The 26157-nt window shown below is 30.9% G+C and overlaps 4 protein-coding genes across 4 annotated transcripts; all 4 read left to right on the top strand.

Moving 5' to 3' along the window:
- The first annotated feature begins 1330 nt into the window (after positions 1–1330).
- On the top strand, positions 1331–3015 carry LOC547527 (extensin-like). The gene is made up of 2 exons (NM_001364139.1): positions 1331–2072; positions 2772–3015. The coding sequence occupies exon 1, from the start codon at positions 1347–1349 to the stop codon at positions 2043–2045; it is 699 nt and encodes a 232-aa protein (NP_001351068.1). The 5' UTR covers positions 1331–1346; the 3' UTR covers positions 2046–2072; positions 2772–3015.
- A 5830-nt stretch (positions 3016–8845) lies between these two features.
- LOC100811729 (extensin-2-like) lies at positions 8846–9952 on the top strand. Its single transcript, NM_001364142.1, has 2 exons — positions 8846–9437; positions 9685–9952. Exon 1 carries the CDS (start codon positions 8860–8862, stop codon positions 9409–9411), a length of 552 nt encoding a protein of 183 aa, NP_001351071.1. The 5' UTR covers positions 8846–8859; the 3' UTR covers positions 9412–9437; positions 9685–9952.
- Positions 9953–19882: 9930 nt separating this feature from the next.
- Positions 19883–20873, top strand: LOC106796457 (receptor-like protein 35). The gene has a single exon (XM_026126121.2). The coding sequence runs from the start codon at positions 19939–19941 to the stop codon at positions 20683–20685; it is 747 nt and encodes a 248-aa protein (XP_025981906.1). The 5' UTR covers positions 19883–19938; the 3' UTR covers positions 20686–20873.
- Positions 20873–25663, top strand: LOC112999797 (receptor-like protein EIX2). The gene is made up of 2 exons (XM_026126120.2): positions 20873–23302; positions 25270–25663. Exon 1 carries the CDS (start codon positions 21076–21078, stop codon positions 23263–23265), a length of 2190 nt encoding a protein of 729 aa, XP_025981905.1. The 5' UTR covers positions 20873–21075; the 3' UTR covers positions 23266–23302; positions 25270–25663.
- The last annotated feature ends 494 nt before the right edge of the window (positions 25664–26157 follow it).

Genomic DNA, 26157 nt, shown 5'->3' with positions numbered 1-26157 from the left:
TATTCAATTGGTGTGTGTCACTTTATAAAATATTTTAGCGATTGATATTTATATGGTCGCAAAATCAATATTGTATTGGATTCAACATCAGTTGCCAATCATGAATATAAAGATACTTTAGCGAATTATCCTTCTACAACTAATATTAGCGGTCGCCAATTCCAAAAAATATCTTTGTTTTAGCTTGGCAGCTAAATTGGTCGCCAAACAATGATTTTTGCGACTAACATTTTCGATCGCTAAATTCGATGTGTATTTGGGATTTTTCTCTTAGAGTCCTAATAGGCTTAGTCTCCCATGCAATCAAGTATCCTCATGACATGATCACACTTAACATACACTATAATAATGTGCTCCTCAGTGATGACTATTTTTTGTGCTCAACTATTTAATAAACTTTCATTTAGCGAATAAATGAAAAATGCCATAGTTAGGCAACAGTATACGCACTTTTCAAAGTTTGGTATGAATTGCAAGCGAATAAAGGGGCAAAGTGACACAAATTTAAAAATATTATTATTAAAGACCTTTTTGATTTTGAATATTTGAGTCATAAAAAAATTGCCCAGTGTACAAAACTAAAATAGTTAAATAAGGTCGGTGTCTTTTTCTACAGAGAAAAATAAAGGTAATTACGTCAACTATACCAGCTGTTTAGCTGGATACTTTTCTTCTGCTCAATTAGATTGCAGTCTTCGATGCAAAATCTACATTGGTTCAAACACGAAATATAACCAATCTAAATTTTTCTTTACCTCAATTTTTACACTTATTTTATATCTTTCTTTTCCTTAATTTACTATCGTACAGACAAGGACAATATCATCATAACGACTTTTAATGTACGGTAACTTAATAAAAGTCCAATTTATAAAACACACGAAGAACACCTGTACCTATATAGAGAAAGTGTGAAGAGGTCAAGTTGCTTCAGCAATATATATATATATATATATATATATATATATATATATATATATATATATATATATGTAATTTTAATAATTCAATTATTATATATTTTAATATTATACAATGATGTATAATTGTAATATAGCAATCTTTTTATTGATATTTAATTATAATTTGTAAAAAATACTATTCACTTTGTTGAATGGAAATTAACTTGATCATTATCCTCTCTCTATGAATTCCAAATTAAAAACATAATATATTTTATGGATTTCATATTTTTCAACAAGGTAATTAAGTTGAATAGATCAAATCAAATTACTCCTTCCAAGATGATTCATCAGTCGGTGTTAACTTGGTAAAATAAACTCTATATAAAGGGGGCACTAACTTTGCTAATAGCATAACAAAACCCTATTTGAAGTTGGGAGAAAATGGGGTCTCTAATGGCCTCTCTTACTCTCACTCTTGTATTGGCAATAGTTTCTCTAAGCTTGTCATCTCAAGCCTCAGCTGACAAGTACGACTATTCATCTCCACCACCACCAGTTTACAAGTACAAGTCCCCACCACCACCCTACAAGTATTCATCTCCTCCACCACCTCCTAAGAAGCCTTACAAATACCCATCACCACCACCACCAGTTTACAAATACAAGTCACCACCACCACCCTACAAGTACCCTTCTCCTCCACCACCACCTAAAAAGCCCTACAAATACCCATCACCCCCACCTCCAGTTTACAAATACAAGTCACCACCACCACCAGTTTACAAGTACAAGTCCCCACCACCACCACCTAAGAAGCCCTACAAATACCCATCACCACCACCACCAGTTTACAAATACAAGTCACCACCCCCACCCTACAAGTACCCTTCTCCTCCACCACCTCCTAAGAAACCCTACAAATACCCATCTCCTCCACCCCCAGTATACAAGTACAAGTCCCCTCCTCCTCCATACAAGTACTCTTCTCCTCCACCTCCACCATACAAGTACCCTTCTCCACCACCCCCAGCTTACTACTACAAGTCACCTCCACCACCACCTAAGAAACCATACAAGTATCCATCTCCACCTCCTCCACACTATGTCTATGCATCACCACCTCCCCCATACCACTACTAGATAGTGATTTTAGTATAGCGCCCCATGGTAAGCTTCATATAAAATCTATATATTGTCCATTTTAATTATTTCAATCAAGGTTTTAAATTGCAATTACATAAAATTCTAGAATATTAATATACTGTAATCGTAATTGTAGTTAACTACTACTATAATTTAAAATTTAAAATCCAGCAAAGTTTCCTATTATGATATAAAACATTTGTTTATTTATTGAAATTATAATGTTATAAATATAATTCCCACTGTTACAACTTCACCCTTCCTTGTACATTTATTTTTTATTCCAAAAAAAGAAAAACTCACATTTTGTTTTTTCTCTTCCTCCCTCTTTTGTAGAAGTGTAAAAATAGCATATACAAAGTCAAAGTGAGACTTATAAATCGATACTTAAATATTGTTCTGCTAAGAAGATCTAATAAGAATCCTAATTAGTTTTTTTATATTCTAAATTTTACATTTATCTTATACTTTTTTTTAACCTTTGTCTTTCTTTCCTCTTATATTTATTACTTTATGATCTATTCCTTACTTTCTTGTTTCTCAATTTCCATATCTAACAGTATATATGCACACGGGTGTAGGGAAAAAAAATCTTGCTAATTTTAGGATGCATTCATATATGCATTATGAAATCTTCTTCGTTACTTTGTACTAGATAACAGTATCAATTTATTACATGTTATGGCAAACTAATAATTTACGTGCATGCGTGTAATTTTTTAGGATCTGAAGAACTTGTGCAAATAAAGGAGAGGGAAGAAGCACCATGCAGTTTATACAGTGAAGAGTGGAACTTGTGAAAGCAGTAGTGTTTATTTGGTTTCCCTTTATTATTTTTATTTTGTACTTTATATATTCAAAGTTTTAAGGCACTGTTCAGATCTGATCCATGTCTTGTTACTCCAGTTATATTACTATATAATAAATAAATACCATGATTTTTTTTCTACTTTGAAATTCCCATTTAAAATTTCTACATATTCCGGTATACGTACCCGCCACGAGTATAACGATATGCAAGAAATGCAAATGTGGAATTAAAATGACATGCTCTACATTAGTAAACGGTTAAATTAATAATGTATTAACGAAATGATGGTTGATTATCAACACATTATTCACTACTTATTTACAAACTATTACAGCTGTATAAAAAATACTAAGAAAAAAACAAAGCGTATCTACATGAAAACTACCGAGACTGTGTCTAACAAAAAAAAAAAAAAACTATTCCCAGAGAGTATGTTAAACTACATTTTAGATCCTTACTGAATAATTCATTAGCCGAAAAAAAGAAATTAGTAGTAGTATATTGAGAGAAAGAAAGTCAGGGTGAGAATCATCGTAAGACAGAGAAAGTGGAAAGCGAAGGATTAACGACTTCATATATCATATTATATATAAGCACCTAAAATTCACCTTGCACTAAGACAAGTTCACATGATCCAAGTTTATGTATGTGAGATTTTCATCTCTTATTAGTTACTTAAAAGGTAAATATCACAAGTTAGTATATAAATTAATGCAACAAAATTATTTTAGATAATGTAGGCCTTTGCCTTTTGAAATTTCTCTTAAGATCAATACAACAGGCCCTCCTTCTCCAAATTATTCATCTGACACCCTTCCATCTTAGTTGACCAATTCGAACTTGGCTTTGAGCTACGTACATTACCATATGGGATTGAAAATTCTCCATCTAATTGCCCCATCTCAAATCATAATTCTCCATGAAAGATGAAAATAAAATCACCAAAAAAGGCAAATCATTGTTGCCCAATATAAAAACATTATAACCGCACTCCAGATGCCATTACAACACATTACTTAATATCTAGCCACTCTTTTGGGCTTACAGACCAACACGAGAATAAATAGTCAAAACTCAAAACCAAATATAGTATTAATCTAATACAAAGAATATATCTTGTTTATTTCATCAATTTGATCAAACTCCTCTCTTATGTTTGTGAGAATACAAGAGAATTTTGAGCTCTCTTTATTGCCTAAATTAAAGCACTGCAAACCAAACTGTTGCTTGCATTGCCATCTTAATTTATTTTGATCATTGCAATTTAGAAACTCTAGATTTTATTAAAACATTGTGCCAAAGAAATACTTAACACAAAGGAGCACTTTATTGAAGTGTTGATCGTGATCATATAACTAGCAGGATCTTAGATAGTTTGGGAGCTAGAGTAGCCTAACCATTCTATAAATATAAAGACTTAAATATATATTTTTATCTATTTTAAATTATCGAATTTTATTTTTGGTCTTTATTAATTTTTTTTATCTTCATCTCTGATAAATTTTAAATTTTATTTTTGGTTTCTACTATTAACTTGACTTCATTAAGTGCTAACGAACCGTTATATTTTAAAATGTGAATTCTAATAGTTTTTAAAACGGTTAATATTCATTTAAGAAAAATGAAATACAATTTTTAGTCTAAGGAAAAAGAGAAGAGGAAGATCAAAAAGACTTGTTGTATGTTACTGCATACAATTTAATAATTCTCTAGCACTATTAAGCCAATAGCCATAAAACTTTAATGATAGATAAAATATTGTAGATGGCTGGGAGATGGCCTGCATATTATATATTCTTCCCAGACACTTATTTTTTATCTTCATATGACAGATAAACAATAATACTTGGAAGCACTAAGAACGCGCGCGCGCATATATATATATATCCTAAACTCAAATATGCATTCAGTTACATAATTAGGTGCATTCCATGGCAATAGCAGCCAGACGTTTCTTCTTTTTCCAAGTTCAGCTAGCTGTTGCTTTCTCTCTTTCTCTTCTCTCGCTTTTGTGCAGCCAGACCCTATACAAAAGTGTAGCATATATAATTAATTCAAGGGCAGAGATTTGAGTGGGAACATAACTAATCAGTACCCTAAGTTGCAATGATGGGGTATTCAATCAACACTCCACAACAGTACCCAATTAAACTTCTCAAAATTCATGGCTCATTTTTCGAATAAAGTGAGTAAGAGGATTGTTAGGATCAATTACATTTTCTGATAATCTCTTTTAAATATATTTTTAAATTAGTTAAAATTTATTAAAAATTATAAAAATAGAAAGACAAATATTAAGTATGATGTAAGATCAACAAAATGTCATTTTTAATATGTTTCAATCAGTTAAATAAAGTGTATTAAAAAATTGTATTTTTAGGATTTCTCGGTTGATAAATGCCTTAATTAATTGGTTAGGCAACAATGTACTCGCTTTTCAAACTTTGCTTATTGCTAGTGAATATAGACGCAAAGTAACACAAATTACAAACTCTTGTTATGGATCGAAGACTTTTTGTTTGAACATTGCTCACAAAGTACAAAACCTAAATAGTTAAATAAGGTTGGTGTCTTTTTCTAGAAAGAAAATAAGGTTAATGTCAACATTACCAGCTGAGTGGCTATTCTGCAGCTCAATTAGAATGCAGTCTCTGATCCAAAGTCTACAATGGTTGCCAAACACACGAAAAATAAACAATGCAACTTTTTCTACACATCAAATCTTATATTCATACTATATCTTTCTTGTTGTTTTTCTACCAAACAAGAATAAAACTCACATATTGTTGATACTTTTTGGAATTATTTTTCAATATAATCAACATTATAATTTTATCTCAATAGTCCATTGACGATAATTAACGCGCTGGTTACAAGATGAAAGTCTAATTAATATATATGAAATATTTTCAATAATTTAATTATTGAATATTGTAATGGACTGGTTTGTTTAAACTTATATGTTTAAAAAATATTTATTTTAATAAAATAAACAGTTTTTTTTTATTTCCTATTGTATTTGTTTAAACTATTTTTAATTTAAATAAAAATTATGCTTATTAAGAAGAAAATCTATTTGCTTCTTTACAAAAATTTAAATATTAATTTTAAAGTTATGTTTTTTAAGTTAAACAAACTCACGCAATATAATATGATCATACTAACTTTTTTCGCGAGGGATGCATTGGATTTTTATATTGGATATAAATTGTAATAATTAATTAAATATTTAAATATATTTTTTGATATTTAGATAAATGATCGAATTTTACATTTAATCCTTATAAATGGTTTTTAGTCTTTACTCCTTGATAAATTTTAGAATATTTTTGGTCTCTAAATTTGTTTAGATAAAACTTTAAATAGTTAAGTAAAGTGATTTAGATTGTCATTTAAGGTAAAAAAAAAAACTTATCAGAGACCAAAGACTAATTTTTTTAATAGAAATCAAACACAAAATTTGATCATTTATTAAGGATACTTTTATATCTTTTATGGATACTTTTCAAATGTCTTTGTGCAATTTAATATAATTAGCAGATGATTAATATTTTTTAATTTTATCATCAAATATATATGTGTATTTACATATTATAAGTAAAATCACTATAAATATAAAGGCAATAATATTCAATGACAAGCATTACTGAGTAGGTCAATGATAAAAAAACTAAAAAAAGGTTTGGTTACGATGTTATTCCTTAATTTGGGGTTTATATTTTTTTTAGTTGTTAAACTTAAAGTTTTTTTAGTCTCTAAATGTGGATAATTGTTCATTTTAGTCCTCAAATTTTATATACAATTGTCGGATTATAATAGTTATATATAATAATATTTTTTTCCTCAATTATCAAATTATAAGAAACACATCAAAAATGGGTTGAATAATATGTTTATTAAAAATAAAAAATTTAACAATAACAAAGATAATATGGATAAAATAAAGAAAAACACTGATCGTGTGCTAATAATAAATAGATTGTAGAAAATGAACAAAGTGTTCGTCAAGTGACAAATAAGAGTTTCTTAAACTGGTTTTTTAAATAAGCATTTGATGTAAAATGATGTTAGAAAAAGATAATAACAATACTTAATAAAGTAATATGGAGAGAAGTAAAACAATTTGATTTATGCTGGTTGCTCAACTTGAGTTACATGGATTTCTCCTTTATTTATTAGTAAATGATTTCACTAATCAATAATTTATTACAAACAAGTATTTTAACTTGTCACTCTTGACTTTACAAGTGTTTTTGATACCACTTCTAGTATCTTCTTAGACCCCAAATCTAAAAACCCAAATATTTTTTAACAAAGCTACTCTTGATTTTTACAAACGAAAGTTTGATTAAATACAAGTACTCTTAACACTCAAAGAGTAAACATACACTTAGACACAAATACGAACTACTTTGCTTTGCAAAGAATAATAATGTAAAATTTGTGTGAATAATGGAGTTTCTCTTTAAATATTTCTTGTGCTCTTGTTCTTTTTTTTTTCTTTCTTGTTTTTAAGTTTTCTATTTCATTGAAGGAGACATCCTTTTATAAACTTTAGTGAGATATTCATTGTGGGATTTGTTTCCTTATCTTGAAAGGATCGTTCTCTCACATAGAGAAGTTGGTCGACATATCAAGCTTTAAATGACGAGTATTTATATGAAGTGCAGGAAACATCATATGTTTTTTGACTTTTGTGAAAGCGATTTTCTAGGGGATACTCCTTGGAGGTCTTATAGACTCTTTTATGTTGTCTTTTTTCTTGAATTCAAATATTAGTTATTTACACGTAATAAAAACAAATGGAATTTGAATAAAACAATATATATGGACTTCCCTTTTTGCAATACTAAATCCTTGAGACTAAATGTACAAATTTATCTTATGACATTATATTATGTTGTTTTGCACAAAAGTGAAAACTCACTAAATATAATGTTCTGGAGGCTAGGTTGAAACAAAACATTCTCTATATAGTTGTGGATGATATTCTTTTAACATAATAATTCTACTCACCATTTAAAAACTCATTATAATATCAATAATTTATACTTATATTATACATCAAAATCTATGATAGATGAGATGTATGATCGTCCAGACCTAATAGGTTAGAGATCACGATGACACTGCATGACTACCATTGGTACAAAGGAATTTTGCACATGGAGAGAATTGAATATGGTTTTTCCCTCTAAATAGATCATTTCATATATGTCAATGTAATAAAATCTTACATCACTATATCAATTTCATGGTTTTTTCAATCCTGAGTTAAAAATCACGACTGTCTTTTAATCCATTGGATCAAATGTTAATCTTACTCATGATGTGTGTCTATCATTGATCTTAAAAAATTTTATATATGAAAAAATAAACACAAATTCATCTATTAAATAAATCATTCCCTTCATCAATATGAACATATCGAAGCCTTAACCACTACATTAATCTTATACGAATTTATATATAATAATAATTTCTTAAGACTTTTATAACAATCACCTTAAAAGATATATACCAATAATAATTTCTAAGTATTTTATAAAACAAACTTTTTTTTACTTTACTTTGATAATGTATAAAATTAAATTCATTTAGAGATTTCAATAAGGTAAATTTGAATGCATCTTTATTTTTAGGAACTCAAATCGTATAATTAAACATTTCTATTTGACACTTTTGATTTCTTTATAGTGGTCTTTTCTTATCCTATTATATTACTAATTATATCATTATTTTATTTTCTTCTACTTTCTGTGAGTGTCTATACCCTTCGATCGTCCAGGATGATTTTTCAAATTGAAAAGATCTAAAGTGTACTTGACTTAGAGTGTCCGAGGCTGATTTTCGAATTTGATTATATCGAAATCACTGTACACCTTTAAATATGATTAATTAGACATTAGTGGTGTTAATGTGGTGAAAGAAACTATATAAAGGGGGGGCACTGCCATTCCCAACAGCATAACCAAAACCCCTTTTGAAGTTTGAGAGAAAATGGGGTCTCTAATGGCCTATGCTACACTTACTCTTGTATTGGCAATAATAGTCTCTCTAAGCTTGCCATCTCAAACCTCAGCTGATGACAAGTACGACTATTCATCTCCTCCACCACCAGAGAAACCCTACAAATATAAATCACCACCACCACCAGTTTACAAGTACAAATCCCCACCACCACCACCACCTGAGAAGCCCTACAAATACCCATCACCACCACCACCACCAGTTTACAAATACAAGTCACCACCACCACCCTACAAGTACCCTTCTCCTCCACCACCACCTAAAAAGCCCTACAAATACCCATCTCCTCCACCTCCAATTTACAAGTACAAATCACCACCCCCACCATACAAGTACCCATCTCCTCCACCACCACCTTACAAGTACCCATCTCCACCACCCCCAGTGTACAAGTACAAGTCTCCTCCTCCACCAGATTACAAGTACAAGTCACCTCCACCTCCATACAAGTACCCTTCACCTCCACCAACACCTAAGAAACCATACAAGTATTCATCTCCACCTCCCCCATACCACTACTAAATAGTGATTTAGTATATCATCCCATGGTAAGATTCATATAAAATTAAAGTGTATGTATGGTGTACAAAAAAATTCTTGATCATTTTATAAGATGCATTCATATATGTGTGTAATGTGAAAACTTCCTTGTTATATAAGTAGATAGCGGGATCAATTAGTTACGTGCTTTTGCAGTTCAGTTCAATTTTTTAGCAGTTCAGTTTAGTTCATCAATTTTACCCACCCCTACTTGTGACAAACTAATAAGGTATGTGCACGCGTGTGGTTTTTCAGGATCTGATGAAGAACGTGTGCAAATAAAGGAGATTGATATGGACGGAAGAAACACTGAAGCACCATATATATACATATATATCAGTTAATTTGGTGTCACTTTTTTATATATTTTATAAAGTTTTAAGGCACTGTTCAGATCTGATCCATATGTACTCTTTGTCCTCTGCATGCATTATGGTTTTCGTACTGCTGGGCATGCATGGGTTTGTTATGCCAAGTTATATATATTATATAATACATAATGAATAAATACCCTGAATTTATCACTTTGAACTTTCCATTTTAAATTTTGTATATATTTCGGTATGAGAAAGGCCAATGGGTACGAAATAGATTTCGTGAAATTGATGCACAAAGGATGTAGAGTTTGGCAAGCATGCAAGAAACGCGAACCTGAAAGGAAGGTGAAGTGCCTTTTTTTCCTCCTTAAACATTATATCGATATTAGTAAACGGGGTGAACGTAATGAGTTAAAAAAATGTATATTATTTTATTAACGAAATGATTGTTGATTGTCAACACATTATTCACTACTTAACTCCATACTATTCACCAATATAAAAAGTTAAAAAATAAAATCTAAGCGTATTAATGAACAGCTAGAAAAATTATCAACCGGGATTGGTTGTAACAAAAGGATTAACCCCACAGAATGTTAAAGTACAATTTATATCCTTGCTGGAGAAGCTCGTACATATTTACCACAAGAAACAGTTAACTTCTTATAACTTAATTGACTAGTTAATTTAAAAGTTTAATTTGATATAAAAAAAGTTCACTAAAAATGTTTTTTTAAAACACTCTGGTGTTTTAATTTATAAATTTCTAAACTATTATTGTTTTCTCATTTATATCATCACTAACTTTTTTATCTGTTTAGAAACCTTAATACACTCTCTTTCACTCTCATCAAATATCATTTCTTGGTAAAATAAAATCATCAAAATTATAATATGAATCTATTTATTTAATACTAAATTTAAAATAAGAATAAAACTAAAAATAATCCTAATGTTTAAGATGATGCACATTTGATATAAATTAAAATATTAAAACTAATGGTATTTAAAAGTATATATAGTTACTAAATATAGTTACGACTAAATAATAATGTGTTTCACTTTTTCTATATTATTTAATACTTATCAGATAGTTTAATATTTAATTTTACTAAATATTTTAAATTCAAGTAACTAACTTATCTACTTTCAACTAATTATATTCAACTTTCAGCTGCTTAAAAAATAAAATAAAATATAAATACTTAACTTTCACCTAGGTACTAAATTTTAAGTTAACTTTTTTTTTTCAGTTCGCTAATTTCCAAACACCCTCATGATGTGTCCTACCATGCCTAAAACACCAATGTAATCAAAATATTTAACGGTTCCTTGGCGTATTTATTTATATACTAAAATAAACACATGAACAAAATTTAAATTTGAGTTAAATTTGAATAGTATTGTGATATTTTAAAATTTCCAAGACTAATTTGATTGCAGGTTAAATTTTTAGTAATTAAAAGACCAATTCGATAACAATATAAAATTTTAACAATCTATTTTGATTACAAATTATTTAAATAATTAACTTTAAATAATCATTTTTCATTGAATAAGTAAAACTTAATATTTGCAAAAAGATCTGGAATTATCAAATGATATAAGCACTCGTTAAGTGCATTTATGGTATAAAGTATAGAGCAGTGCTACATAACACGAAAGATTTATATAAACACTGAATGTAGATGAATATCCCCCTTTTATGTCATAGTCTTTTAGTAGGCGGAAGGCGAAAATTAAGCCAAGCCGTGTTAATAATGGTTTAAATGACTCTAAAAGGTAGTAGGTAATTTTGCATAAGTATAATTCGGGATTTTGAGACTTGGCATTTCAATGAATTAATTGATCATAAGTGTATTATTATTCATCAGTCTTTGAGGAAAATACCACTGAAACCTAATTTTCTATGACTGAAGCAATATGACTAACAAAGTCTAAGAATAATTATTTGATTTAACGAACCAAGCTTCGTATGAATTATGGCCCATTACGCGTAAAGTTGCCAATTCGATCTCTCTTTATAAAAGTATTTAGGAGTAGGAAAAGGTGTCCATTTTTCTTCTCGAAATTCAAGAGTAAACAAACTACGGTTGAAAGAAACGTCTACATAATTGAAAAAAAATGAAATCTTATTTTATGTGTGTGTGAGTTCTGCCCAACATTGACAACACGGGAGTATATCCCTGCTGCTAATAATTTATAATAAAAAAATATTTAATTTTAAATGATTAAAAATTTTAATATAAAAAATTGAAACGTTTATAAATTAATGTGAACTTAGACCTCCAAATGGATTCTTACACTGTAACTGATGTCACGTAGGTAGTAGAATTCCAAGATCCAAAGGCACTAGGTGTGTATATTCAATTATACTTAATTTATTGTAATTTTGTATCGTTCTGTATGGCTTGACAGCTTTGGATGTTCTTCAAGTCTAAGTATCATATTTATATAAGCTGAGACAGAGATATCAGGTTTTGATTTGTACAGTCTAAGTAGTATAGTGTTGTGCGAGTGACTTGTGACTAAACGATAATATTTTATATGCGTGGAGAGATCGAGAACGAGCTAATATTGTAGTCTTTTCTTAATTTCAACTTTCTTTTTTATTTTATTTCCCTCACAATATATATGGGAATGCTATACATGCTTAGATTTTGAGAAACCTAATTAGAGGATCAATGCAATGCAAATGCAGAAATAAACTTTCTTCCTTGTTATTTTTTCTTTCTTTCTGAAACAGCCAAAAGAATATCATTGAAATAGCACCAGAGGTGCAACAACACAAATTACAGGATTAGAGAAAGACATAAAACAACATTTAACAGAGTTAGCCCTAGCTCCCAAGGCATAACACACTTGCCAAATAATAGATGGCTCGAACCCCCTAGAAGAAACAACATCCGGCAAATACAATAACCTAGGTAACACTTAAACTGAAATAATCGCAGGAATAGAAACAGAACCCAGCGTGACCGCTACAATTGAAGACGTAACATCGGCTTGAGGGGTAGTGACCAATCATATAATGTGAATGGTGGTGCATGAGATTGAATCTAGCAAGTCATGCATCAAGCATATGATATTCAAGGTTTACAACAACATATATATTTGTCAATGTTGTGCAAAAGATTAAAGTGCTCATGGTTGATTGAACACATTTTTTTAATTTTTTTGTTTTCGTTTTATATTAGCTAGTTCCTCCCATTTAAATTTAATTTGTCATAAAATAAAACAAGATATATAAATAGGAATCACTTGTCCATCAAAGCTTTTCTAAACCACCGAACAACATGAAGTTATTCTAATTTACTCATGATATTTCTATTTGCATTAGAAAAATATTTTCCTCATGACTCATGAATAGTCATTCTTTTACTCTCATTTTTCAAATAATTTTCTTTCCGCGTCCAAACAAGAGCATTATGGTCAATAATACTATAAGATCCCTGTCATACATTGCGTCAGGCAGCTACATATTAGGTGAGCAATATTCCAATGCATATTGAAGGTTCCTAGCCATATCGTGTTTATGTCAATGATTTCTTAATCAATTAAAGAAATGAATGTTATATATTGACCTGCACATATGGTTAATAAGCGCGAGTTTCTATTAATTGGATCCAGAAATTTGTACAATAATAACCCATCATTGTAAGAGTGCAGCCAAGTAGTTGTTATTTTTATTTTTATCATATATATATATATCACAACTAATAAATAGTTCACATCAAGATTAAAATAAAAAGAAAAACATCACATCATAGAAGTACCCTTCATAATTTAGTATTGGAATTGAACCGTCAATATGCAGTTCATGTTAGGCCAAATTTTGCGTTAGGCATTGACCGTTTTGTTAATGGAAAAGCCTATCCTTAAGAAAAAAACTATTTTGTGCTGTGGAAACCTATTCATATATAAGAGCTTTGAAACATGATGTTTATGAAAAAGCCTACCCATAAGCCAACTGAAACCATTTACCGGATGTATTTTGAAATATTTATTCTTGAATATTAAAAATATATTTCGGTAAAGGCATTTCGTGAGGATTCTTTTGTGTTATGGGTGGTGTAATCTTGAGTTATGTCATTATTTGGGAATACCCTATCGGTAAAGGATTTTATCTTTTGTTATGGCAAAACCTATATTGTTGATAGATTGACAAATTCATTAATACATCTCAAATATAGTAAAGTTAAAAGGAAAATTCAAGTATCATATCAACATGAATTTTGTTTGTAATTAGATTAATGAAAATTCAATTTACAAGTAATAGATAAATAATTTAAAATAAAAGATAAAAAATAAGATAAAAATTAAATTAAAAGATGATAAAGATAAAAAGATAAAGGTTAGATAGATGAGAAATTTTAATATAAAAGATAAGAAAAATAAAAGATAAAGATGATAATAAAAAGATTAATTCAGAATATGAGAATGTTGGAAACTTAACCTAGTAGAGTCACTCTTTGGTGTATTGTTAATAATTTTTCTTTATTTATAATTATTTCAATTTACATCTATACTCTAACTTTGGTCACTAGCATGAAAGAAGTAGTCTAATTTATCTATTTTCTCTCTCAACTATCTTTGCAAAGCTAAAATAATAAATTGTATTAAGAATAAAGATGCATAATAGACTAAACAAATATCAACCTATTTCTAGTGATAACTTTATTTAGATACATTTCTCAGTTCTATTAGAAAATACTATTTCTCAATGCTACCCCTAAAACTTACCATGTAACATAAGAAAGGATCATATAAATGTAATATTATAAATAGATAGAAAGTTGGCTGACAATTAATGATGCAATCCTACCCCGCAAGGGCATTGGCTAGAAGACTCCAAGTAGATTGGGCTACAGATCCAAGGAAAGGCCCTAGGGTTCTCATGAGCCTTAGGATAGATTTCGAATCCATGGGCTAAGTATGAGCCCGCTTATCTTTGTAAATATTAGAATATGTTTTTCCTTCGTCTGGACCTTGTATTTTGGCCATTCTAGTAGTATAGGGTTTTAGTCTTGTATTTCGGGGCATTTTGAGTAGTCTTTGTAATAAGGATTTTTTTTGTTATTTTCATGTTTTTTGTCATGGGGGTGAGTTTAGCTATTATAGGGGGTGTGTAGCTAAGCTCTAGCTTCTCATCTCAAGGAGGTGAGCTTAGCTATTAGAGAGGTATGTGTAGCTAAGCTCTAGCTTCTTTAGGAATCTTCTTAAGGAAGCTTCTCAAGGATGTGAGCTTAGTTATGAGAGAGGTGTGTGTAGCTAAGCTCTAGCTTCTCAAGGAAGTTTTCTCAAAGAAGCTTCTCAAGGAAGTTTTCTCAAGAAAACTTCTCAAGGAAGCTACCTAGTCTATAAATAGAAGCATGTGTAACACTTGTTGTAACTTGGATGAATGAGAGTCTTGTGAGACATCACTCAAAGTTCAACTTCTCTCCCTTTTTCTTCCTTCAATTTCGTGCTCCCCCCTCTCTCTTTCTCTCCCTCTTTCTTTTCCTCCATTGAAGCACCCTCTCCAAGCTTCTTATCCAAGGCTCATCTTGGTGGTGAAGCTCCTTCTTCCATGGCTTATTCCCTAGTGGATGGCGCCTCCTCTCACCTCTTCTCCTTTGTCTTCCGCTGCATCCCCATGGTGGAAAATCACCATTAAAGGACCTCATTGAAGCTCAAAGATTCAGCCTCCATAGAAGCCCCACAAGCAAGCTTCCATCAATTAAGTTTTCAATAAATGAGATTTAGTCTCTCGTTATCATGAAGGCTTTAGAGTTACAAGTGGAAAATATTTAGTAAATGGAAGAAAAGATAAGAAAATGAATAAAAGAAAGGAATGACTCTCATTGCTTGTCTCCTTCAAGCCTTTACATTCTATAAGAAATTATATTTTCTTGGAATTTTTATGTATTTTCTTTTTCTCTCTTCTTCTTTTGCTAATCAATGGACTTTAGACTCTGATTTGTTTATTTAGTCTTTCTTTCTTTAGTTATTTTATTTTTCTCAATTAGTCTTCTTTTCTTAATTAGTCATTTTTCTCAATTAGTCTTTCTTTCATTAGTTATTCTTTCATCAATTAGTCATTTTTTCTCATTTAGCTTGATTTCCTTTATTATTAATGATTTTCTTAATTAATCTTTTTTCTCAATTAATCTTTTTTTTCATAATTATTCTTATTTTCTTCGATTAGCTTGCTTTCTTTATGCTTTTTTGAGCTTTATTTTACTCATTAAGTTTCATAAATCTATCACTTTTAATATGTTTTGCACAAAAACTTAAATGATATTAATTTAACCATTATTTGCTTAAAAAAATTAGAAAAAAAATTATAAATTTAACTATAATTTAACCGTCAAAATATACTAATAATTGTGCTCTTAAACTTACGCCCTTGGACCTCAGCTTCTAAAGCCATGTCACGGTGTGGTTACATGGTTAGAAAATTAATTAAATAGACTACAATAGAAAGTAAAACCGTGAATTGAGCTCCTTGAATAAAATGAGACAACTGCATACTGTTAAGATACAAAATATATATTTTAGCATTGGCCAATAGATAGCATTTTTAAAAATATACAACATTTATTATTATTATACAGCATATGCCACAGTTATACGTATTAAATAAATCAAAACTGCAAGCTCAAGGCAAATGAAGTACATCGCATTCTTCTACCCATAAAAAACAAAAAAGAACACACACAAAAAACAAAAGCAAAAGTATAACACATTCATATTACACCAAATAACTTTGAACCAAATCCCCCATGCAATGCAATGTGATAAAGTTCTTGCCCTTAAGTTTTGCTTTCAAAGATGTGTTGACTCGTTGGCAAGTGCACCAAATCGTGACAAGTAGTAAAGTTCTCGGAAGTCCGAGTGTCGAATCCACAGGGACTTTGTTTGTACTTAGATTAATGCAAATCCAATTTAAAAGCAAGAGATAAGAAATTTAAAATAAAAGATAAAGAAAGATAGAAGATAAGGTAAAGAAAAGATAAAAGATTTAAAGATAAAATTAGAAGATAAAAGAATTAAAGATAAAATTAAAAGATAAAGAAAAAGATGAAAGATAAGAAAGATAAAAGATTTAGATAAAAGATAAATTCAAGATAAAATAGTGTTAGGAACTGACTTGCCTTATCTGCCTAGGATGTATGAGTTTATGATTTTTTCTTTACCAATTCAGGTGATTTTATCCCACTCACATCTATTCATTTACTTGCCCCTGATGCCTCACGATGACAAGCCTATTTTACCTATCTATCCCCCAAATGCCTTTGCAAAGACTCAATAGATAAAATGCATGAAGTTCTAATTCTAGATGTTTGCTTTGACGCATGGGCATAATGCAATCACTCTATGCCTAGCAATGATTTTATTATGATATCTTTTCTTCTTGTTCTATTAGAAGTTATCCTCTCCCGAGCGTCTAACCCCTAAAACCTAATGCATGCATATCTTCTTTAAATCTTATTTAGAAGTTACCCTCTCCCGAGCATCTAACCCCTAACAGAATATAAAGATGAGTATGCAAGGTAAAAACAGAAAAGAAAATAGGAAAGAAAAACCTGGTATTGCATTGATAAATAGTGAAGAGTACATCATACATCACATTGGCTTCTAGGCCTGTCAGCTAAGGGGATTTAGCCACTCATGGCCATTGAGGGCTTTACAATGAGAAGAGGGGTGAAAGAAAGTAAATGAAACCCCTAGGAGAGGGGGTTCTGTCGTAGTTCTTTTGTCCCTTGGACTGGCTCTCTATTTATAGCTGCTGAAGTGGGCTTTGGGCCTTCGTAGGCGCGCTCAGCGCGACACCCCCTCGCTCAGCACATGTTGCAGGCTTAGCGAGTGCTTCTGTTAGATCGCGGGCTTAGCGCGCGTGTTGCAGGCTTAGCGCGCGCTTCTGTTAGATCGCGGGCTTAGTGCGCGTGTTGCAGGCTTAGCGCGCGCTTCTGTTGGATCATGGGCTTAGCGCGTGACGCGCGCTCAGCGCGCGTATTGGACTGGGCCTGCTTCAGATTTTCTTCTTCTCTTCAATTTTTCTGGCCTTTTTGCTTGTTACACCTCCAGTTTTTATAACTGCAGCCAAAATTCAACAAAACATCAATTCTTTAATATTTAAGCGCAAATAACTGTTAAATAATTATTTTTAAAGATAATTTTGCCTTATTTTCTATTATCAAAATACAATTATTTAACCGTTATCAAGATGGCAGGTATGTAACAAGATATCATATATCAACTAATTCATTCTGCTACCATTTTCATTAGATCTCATCCTTGTCTTCCTTTTCACCTTTTTATTGAGTTGACCTCCAACCATTCTCACAAGCCATTGAGGCTTTCCTATTAACAATACACAACATCCCATTCCCACTCCAAAGACCATTCCACATCCATATCCTATAGCCACTGCTTTCCAACCAAATCCAAATCCTCGTTCTCTCCTCTAGGTTGTTGAAGGTGGAGAATGTTGTTCAGGGTCCTTGCTGCATTCTGCTGTCAATGGGAGTCCACATAACCCCAAGTTTCTATCATAGGAGTCATTGGAAAAAGTACTGAACTGTTTTCCTGTCTGGTCAACTTTTCTTTTAATTTTTTCTTTCTTGTATTTGTTGTAACTCATCAAAACTTACTTGTTGAGGAAGAGGATTGTTTTGTTCTTTTTGGTTTTTCTTCTTATATTGTGTGGTTGCTTTGTTTCCTTTCATTTTTCTTTATGAGTTTTAAGAGGGTGATCTGAACACGGGAAAAGAACGATTAAGGTGTAATTTTGATGTGGATGTGGGCTAATTATTATGGGAGAAAATTGATGACACAAAAAGTGATAATTTTATATTAGTTGTTAATTTCATAACTGATGTAGAAAAATACTTTTTATATTGGTTACAAAACAATTGGTGTAAAAAAGAAAATACATTTTATATAGACAAGAGTTAAGTACATATTGGCTGTAGAATTGATGTAAAAAGTTCATTTTACCTAATGCAAAATATCTCCTCACCATTGGTGAATTTAAAAATATGTGTAAAGATTTTTTTTTTTTGGGGATAAGTGCAAAGACTTAAAATTACTAGTCTATGCTAAACATTCATGTAAAACAAATTAGTCATATATTTCTTATACTTTGGCAAAATAACACATCATATTTCTTGGAGGGCTTAAATAAATTTTTTATATTATAGTCCCTGTAATTTTAATATTTGGTTTTATTCCTTGTTATCAACTATCAACATTTACGGATTATGTGATAATGATGCTGGTTGTTCATTGACTCACATTATTAATGAGTTAATTTAACACACTATCATGTATCAATTTTATAGTAATCTGGATCTTCAATTTGATAGTAATCTGGATCTTCAAATTTTCATGTATTCAAAATAATTGATGATATTAGATTAGTTGATGAAAGATTTTAAAAGAATACACATTATTTATTGTTAAGATCTTTGATAGCAGGAGAAGTCAATAAAAGGTTAATATAACTACATGTTATGTAGTCAATTAATGTTCTTACTTTGATAATATGGACTGTTTTTCAGGCTAAAACAAAAAACACTAATAATTTATAGGAGCCAAAATGTTGTTTAAGCCTTGTTTGTTTTAATTTTACATAGACTTTTCTCAGCATCGTGTGCTCGTTAAAGTGACAGACTCAAATACTTTAATGTGCTGCTCACGTGTAATTTAATGACATTACAAAAATTCCCTTGATAATCTAAAAATAAATTCATAATCATATTTTTTATTTATTAAAATTTGCAACATCATTTTTTTGTCGAATTATCTGATGGAATTTTAGTTGTTACAACTTGCCGGCCGTATAATATGAAGTAGAGCTTGATGAACCTGTAATTAATATATGGAAGAATTTTATTACACAATTATATAATTATTGAATTTTTTTTATTATAAATTGCTTATCACCTGAGTGTAATAAAGGAATTTAAAATATATAAGCCTCGTATACGGAGTCTTCGTATTTTAATTTTTAAAATAAAGTTTTTTTTAAGAGAAAATATCCTTATTTTGTTGTCTTCCATAAGTGAACCAGAATTAACACAACTGTGTCATCTAACCATACTATCAGCTATATAAATCCTGCCGCAGGCTCCATCTTTCATACTTCACCATTTAAGAGAAAGTGATCACAGTAACCGATCTTTGTTTTACTCTTGGTCATTTCATAATGAGTTGTTATTCTCTGAAACTATTTTATGCACTTTTGCTGCTTTTATTGCATGCTGCTGGATCCATTCTTGGATTCAACAGCCTTCCCAATAGCGCAGAAATTAAGTGCATTGAGAGTGAGAGACAAGCACTCCTCAACTTCAAACATGGCCTCAAAGATGACTCTGGCATGCTGTCTACATGGAGGGACGATGGCAATAACAGAGACTGTTGCAAATGGAAAGGCATCCAATGCAACAATCAAACTGGTCATGTTGAGATGCTTCATCTCCGTGGTCAGGATACACAATATTTGAGAGGTGCAATCAATATCTCTTCATTGATTGCCCTTCAAAATATTGAACACTTGGATCTCAGCTATAATGCTTTTCAATGGAGTCATATCCCAGAATTCATGGGCTCGTTCGCCAACTTACGATATCTCAATCTCTCTTATTGTGCATTTGTTGGGAGTATTCCTTCTGATATTGGAAAGCTTACACATTTACTGTCTCTTGATCTAGGTAACAATTTTTTTCTCCATGGAAAAATCCCTTATCAACTTGGAAACCTTACACATTTACAATATCTTGATCTAAGTGATAATGATCTAGATGGGGAACTCCCTTATCAACTTGGAAATCTCTCACAGTTGAGGTATCTTGATCTTGCGGGGGGGGAATTCATTCTCGGGAGCATTTCCTTTCCAAGTTGGGGAATCTTCCTTTGTTGCACACTCTTGCACTTGGTGGCAATTTTGATGTGAAATCTAAGGATGCAGAGGGGTTGACTAATCTTTCTTCCTTGACAAAACTTAGGCTAAGTTCACTACACAACCTTTCCTCCTTCTCATCACTGGCTACAAATGATCAGCAAAGCTTTATTCCAAACTTAAAGATAGTTGAGGCTAGTTGGTTGGTCCTCTTTCAGATACAAAATATTCAATCCTCTGTTTTATTCACCTTCCAACTTCTCCACTGCTCTTACCATCCTTGATCTTTCTTCAAATAAGCTCACATCCTCAATATTTCAACTGCTGTCAAACTTTAGCCTTAATCTTCAGGAGCTTTATCTTGGTGATAATAACATTGTTTTGTCGTCTCCTCTCTGCCCAAATTTTCCTTCTCTTGTTATCCTTGACCTTTCCTATAATAATATGACATCATCAGTCTTTCAAGGTGGTTTCAACTTCAGCTCAAAACTTCAAAATCTTGATTTGGGAAGTTGTGGTCTTACGGATGAAAGTTTTCTTATGTCATCTACTTCCAGTATGAGTTATTCATCTTCTCTTGTTTACCTTGATCTCTCCTCAAATCTGTTGAAATCATCAACTATATTTTACTGGCTCTTTAACTCCACCACCAATCTTCATGACCTTTCCCTTTATCATAACATGTTGGAAGGTCCCATTCCAGATGGATTTGGGAAAGTAATGAACTCTCTTGAAGTTCTTTACCTATCCGATAACAAACTGCAAGGCGAGATTCCATCTTTCTTTGGTAACATGTGCGCATTGCAGAGTTTAGACCTCTCAAATAACAAGTTGAACGGGGAATTTTCTAGCTTCTTCCGAAATTCTTCATGGTGCAACAGACACATATTTAAGAGCTTGTATTTATCTTATAACCGGTTGACTGGCATGTTACCTAAAAGCATTGGATTGCTATCAGAGTTGGAGGATCTTAACTTGGCTGGGAATTCTTTGGAGGGTGACGTCACTGAATCCCATCTTTCTAATTTTTCCAAATTAAAAAACTTGTACTTATCAGAGAGCTCGTTGTCTCTGAAATTTGTCCCGAGTTGGGTTCCTCCATTCCAATTACAATACTTGCGAATCAGATCTTGCAAGTTGGGCCCCACTTTTCCTAGTTGGCTCAAGACTCAAAGTTCTTTGTATGAGCTTGATATTTCTGATAACGGGATTAATGACTCTGTACCAGACTTGTTTTGGAATAACTTGCAAAATATGATATTATTAAATATGTCTCACAATTATATCATTGGTGCAATTCCTAATATATCATTGAACCTTCCTAAGAGACCATTTATACTTCTGAATTCAAATCAGTTTGAGGGTAAAATTCCATCATTTTTACTACAAGCTTCTGGGCTGATGCTCTCTGAAAATAATTTTTCAGATTTGTTTTCATTCTTATGTGACCAAAGCACAGCTGCAAATTTTGCCATATTAGATGTATCACACAATCAAATAAAGGGGCAACTCCCAGATTGTTGGAAATCAGTAAAGCAATTACTGTTTCTTGATTTAAGTTACAATAAATTGTCAGGGAAGATTCCTATGTCCATGGGCGCCCTTGTTAATATGGAAGCCTTGGTTTTACGAAACAATAGTTTGATGGGTGAGTTGCCTTCTTCTTTGAAGAATTGCAGCAGTTTATTTATGCTGGACCTGAGTGAAAATATGTTGTCGGGTCGAATACCATCATGGATTGGAGAAAGTATGCATCAATTGATAATCTTGAACATGCGAGGAAATCACCTCTCCGGAAATCTACCCATTCATCTCTGTTATTTGAACCGTATTCAATTGTTGGATCTTTCAAGGAATAATTTGTCAAGAGGAATTCCAACTTGCTTAAAGAATTTGACTGCAATGTCTGAACAGAGCATCAACTCAAGTGACACTCTGTCTCATATATATTGGAATAATAAAACTTACTTTGAAATTTATGGTGTTTACTCATTCGGAGTTTATACGCTTGACATAACATGGATGTGGAAAGGTGTGCAACGGGGGTTCAAGAATCCAGAGTTAGAGCTCAAGAGCATTGATCTTTCTAGTAACAATTTAATGGGTGAAATACCAAAGGAGGTAGGATATTTGCTTGGGTTAGTTTCTTTGAATCTATCAAGAAACAATTTGAGTGGAGAAATTCCTTCTCAGATTGGGAATTTAAGTTCACTAGAATCACTTGACTTGTCAAGAAATCACATCTCTGGGAGAATTCCTTCTTCTCTTTCTGAAATTGATTATTTGCAAAAATTAGACTTGTCACACAACTCTCTTTCGGGAAGAATCCCATCAGGAAGACATTTTGAAACCTTTGAAGCCTCTAGTTTTGAAGGAAACATTGATCTTTGTGGCGAACAACTTAACAAAACTTGTCCTGGGGATGGAGATCAGACAACAGAAGAGCATCAAGAACCACCAGTCAAAGGTGATGATTCAGTTTTCTATGAGGGATTATACATGAGCTTGGGGATTGGATACTTCACTGGATTTTGGGGCTTATTAGGGCCATTACTACTGTGGCGTCCTTGGAGAATTGCTTACATGAGGTTTCTGAACAGATTAACAGACTATGTATATGTATGCTTATGGTGAATGTGGGAAGTGTTGCTTATCGCTCCAATGCAAATAGGTATGTTCTAGATTTTATTTTTCTGACTATATATATATATATATATATATATCAAGAATTGCTTAGCTGATGAAAAAAAGAGCAATATGTATTTCGAACAGAAAGCTCATATTAACAGTAAACCAATTCTTAGAAGTTAATAATTTATTTCTTCATCCCAACTTGATAAATTCATTGGTGCTACTCTAATAATTATTATTTTAACTAGAGTGCTACTTTGAAAGAGTTAAAAAAATATCTCATAAATGTTTTATTTTATTTAATAATTCATTGAGGGAATATGCTTGTATTAAATAGCTAGGGTAACATTTTATTCAGGTGCGTGCTTTAGTATACTGTCTTAGATGTCTCTATGATGAAAGAATTAGCAGAAAGTTTTTCAATTGAGATATTTTTTTTTTGTTTTGTTTAAAAGAAATTGTTTAATTCTTACCTAGGTGCAGCATATGGCACTCTTAATTTATCAATTATAATTTTTTGTGTCTTCCTTTCGAAATTACTTATTTTGATTCTTAAAGAGTGAATTAAGCTATTATTGAAAGGTTTTTCTCATAGAAAATCTGGGAAATATTTATTATTCTCAAATCACAAATTCTTCAATTTTCACATTTTTTTTTATGATGCCATTTACACTTAATGTGCGATTTCTTGTAACATATTTTAGTTCCTATGTACTTTTTCAGCATATATGTTGCATGCTTCTCTTATACTAGTCGTTACCATATTCTATTAGAAGACAATGATTATTATAATTTTTCGAAACTGATACAGTTTGTGTCGATTTCTTAACTGCAAAGGCAACTCCGATCCCCTATTAACTATGCCAAACCAGAAGTACTTTTTGTTACAATATTATCATAGGGAAGAGCTAGGAATTCACTTAAAGGTGGCCAAGAAAAATAATAATAATTTGAATTTTTACATCATAAAAAATATAAAAATATTTAATAATTATATTATATATATTTAATGTTTTTTAAGTTATAAAATTGCCTTTATAGTTGAATAGCATAGGAAGGGGGAGAGAAATTGTGAATTTAAATCTCTTTTACTGACAAAAAATAATAATAAACTAATAATTAATATTTGACTTCTAATTTTTTTATAAAGAAAAATATACAACTATATTAAACATAAACACATTATTATATAATTAATTTGATCATTTATATGAGAAATAAATAGATACATTTTTTCTAATTATTAGAAACATAAACTCTTTCAAATATATTAATTATACATTCATACAAGAAACAAATAGATGCATTTCTATTATACTCTTTATTGTGAAGTTTACATATTAGACAATCAATCATTTCTTACACAAGTGGATATATTTATTGGTTTATTAACAATTTAAGTTAATCTCATAAATAAAAAATTATTCAGTAATGTTATCAAATATAACTACTACTTAAACTATTTAAATCTATGGATATTTTTAGAATAAAATTTTATTTTAAGACATTTTTAATTAAAATAGTTTACTTCATTATTTTTATTGATTTTGATTAATTAGTTATTTAACTTTTAAATATGTTAATAGAGGTAATGTATGAGAAACTAAAAAATAACCACATATATAAAATGATTTTAGATAATTATATATAGATACTTCAACATTACAAATACTTTACTAATATCTTTAATTTCTTTTTATCTCACTTTTTACTATCACACCATCACATTATATTATCTATTATACTCACACTCTTCTCTCTCTTTTTTTCCTTTTCTCCCCCTAAGTGTTAACTACGTGTGTTATTTTCAATATTTTTTTCATAAATTTTAAGGGGACCGTAATTCTTTTTACATGGCATTTTAAATACACTTTGTGAAAAACTTGGGCGGGCATGGCCCCTGCATGTATACTTTCATTTTCAATTTTATATAAACAAATATAATTTTGTCTATATCTTGTAATCCACCACATTAATTTTTGTAAAAAAAAATGTTGATTGTTGCAGATGTGCTGCACGCTTCTGATCAGAGAAGAAAGCATTGTTGGCTGCTACAAGTGCGAAATATTTCTTTATTATATGAGTTTACAAAGTTTTGTATGTAAGTAATGAACTGTAAAATCTTGTTTCCAGAAACTTAGTATGATATTGTTGTATTTTATTGTATAATATATTTGTAATGCTGTTTGTTTTTCATTATTGTGCTTGGATCTGTGATATCTAAAATTTGACCACTTAATATTTCATCTTCAGCAATGCTTTCTACTATAATCTACTAGTGCAGCTATACTTACTGTGAATCAAATTTGTGCATGAGAAGAAGAATGCAAGATACACTATTTGTTCCTAGTTACTACCAATATGTTTGCATCCTTGTGTTAGACCCCTTCTGTACATGCACTTTTGCTTCGCCAAAAGTTGCAGGCAGAGCATTAAAATTTGCATCAAGCTAGTGTTAGGTTGCTGGTCTTATCACATTTTATGAATTTATCTCACAATTTTCATGAAGATAGACAAGGGTATATCTGTAAATGAAATTCACCCAATGAATGCTAGTTTTAAAATTCTGTTTCTTCCGTTGCACCAACATGAGAGTGCCAATTAGATCCCATCATCTAGTCCTTATTTTAGGAATGAGTGTTGTAAGAAAAGGAAAAGGACCATAGGCAGTCTAAAACACTACTGCATTTCATGCAGTTTTGCCCTTTCTTTTGCAATTTTTTTAAAAATTTTAATTCTTCCATTTAATTGTTGAAATTTATACACTTTTCTAAAAGGTGTAAACTATCAAACTTCTAGTTTTATAAGAAGTCTGTCTGCAATAAATGACATCATTACTAATTAGTACATACTCTCACTGGTATTAATGAAAATATCTGTTGGAGACTATACCTT

This window comes from Glycine max, chromosome 16 (genome assembly GCF_000004515.6).
Source record: "Glycine max cultivar Williams 82 chromosome 16, Glycine_max_v4.0, whole genome shotgun sequence".
Classification (NCBI taxonomy): Eukaryota; Viridiplantae; Streptophyta; class Magnoliopsida; order Fabales; family Fabaceae; genus Glycine; species Glycine max.
This window is presented reverse-complemented; position numbering and strand designations above follow the sequence as displayed.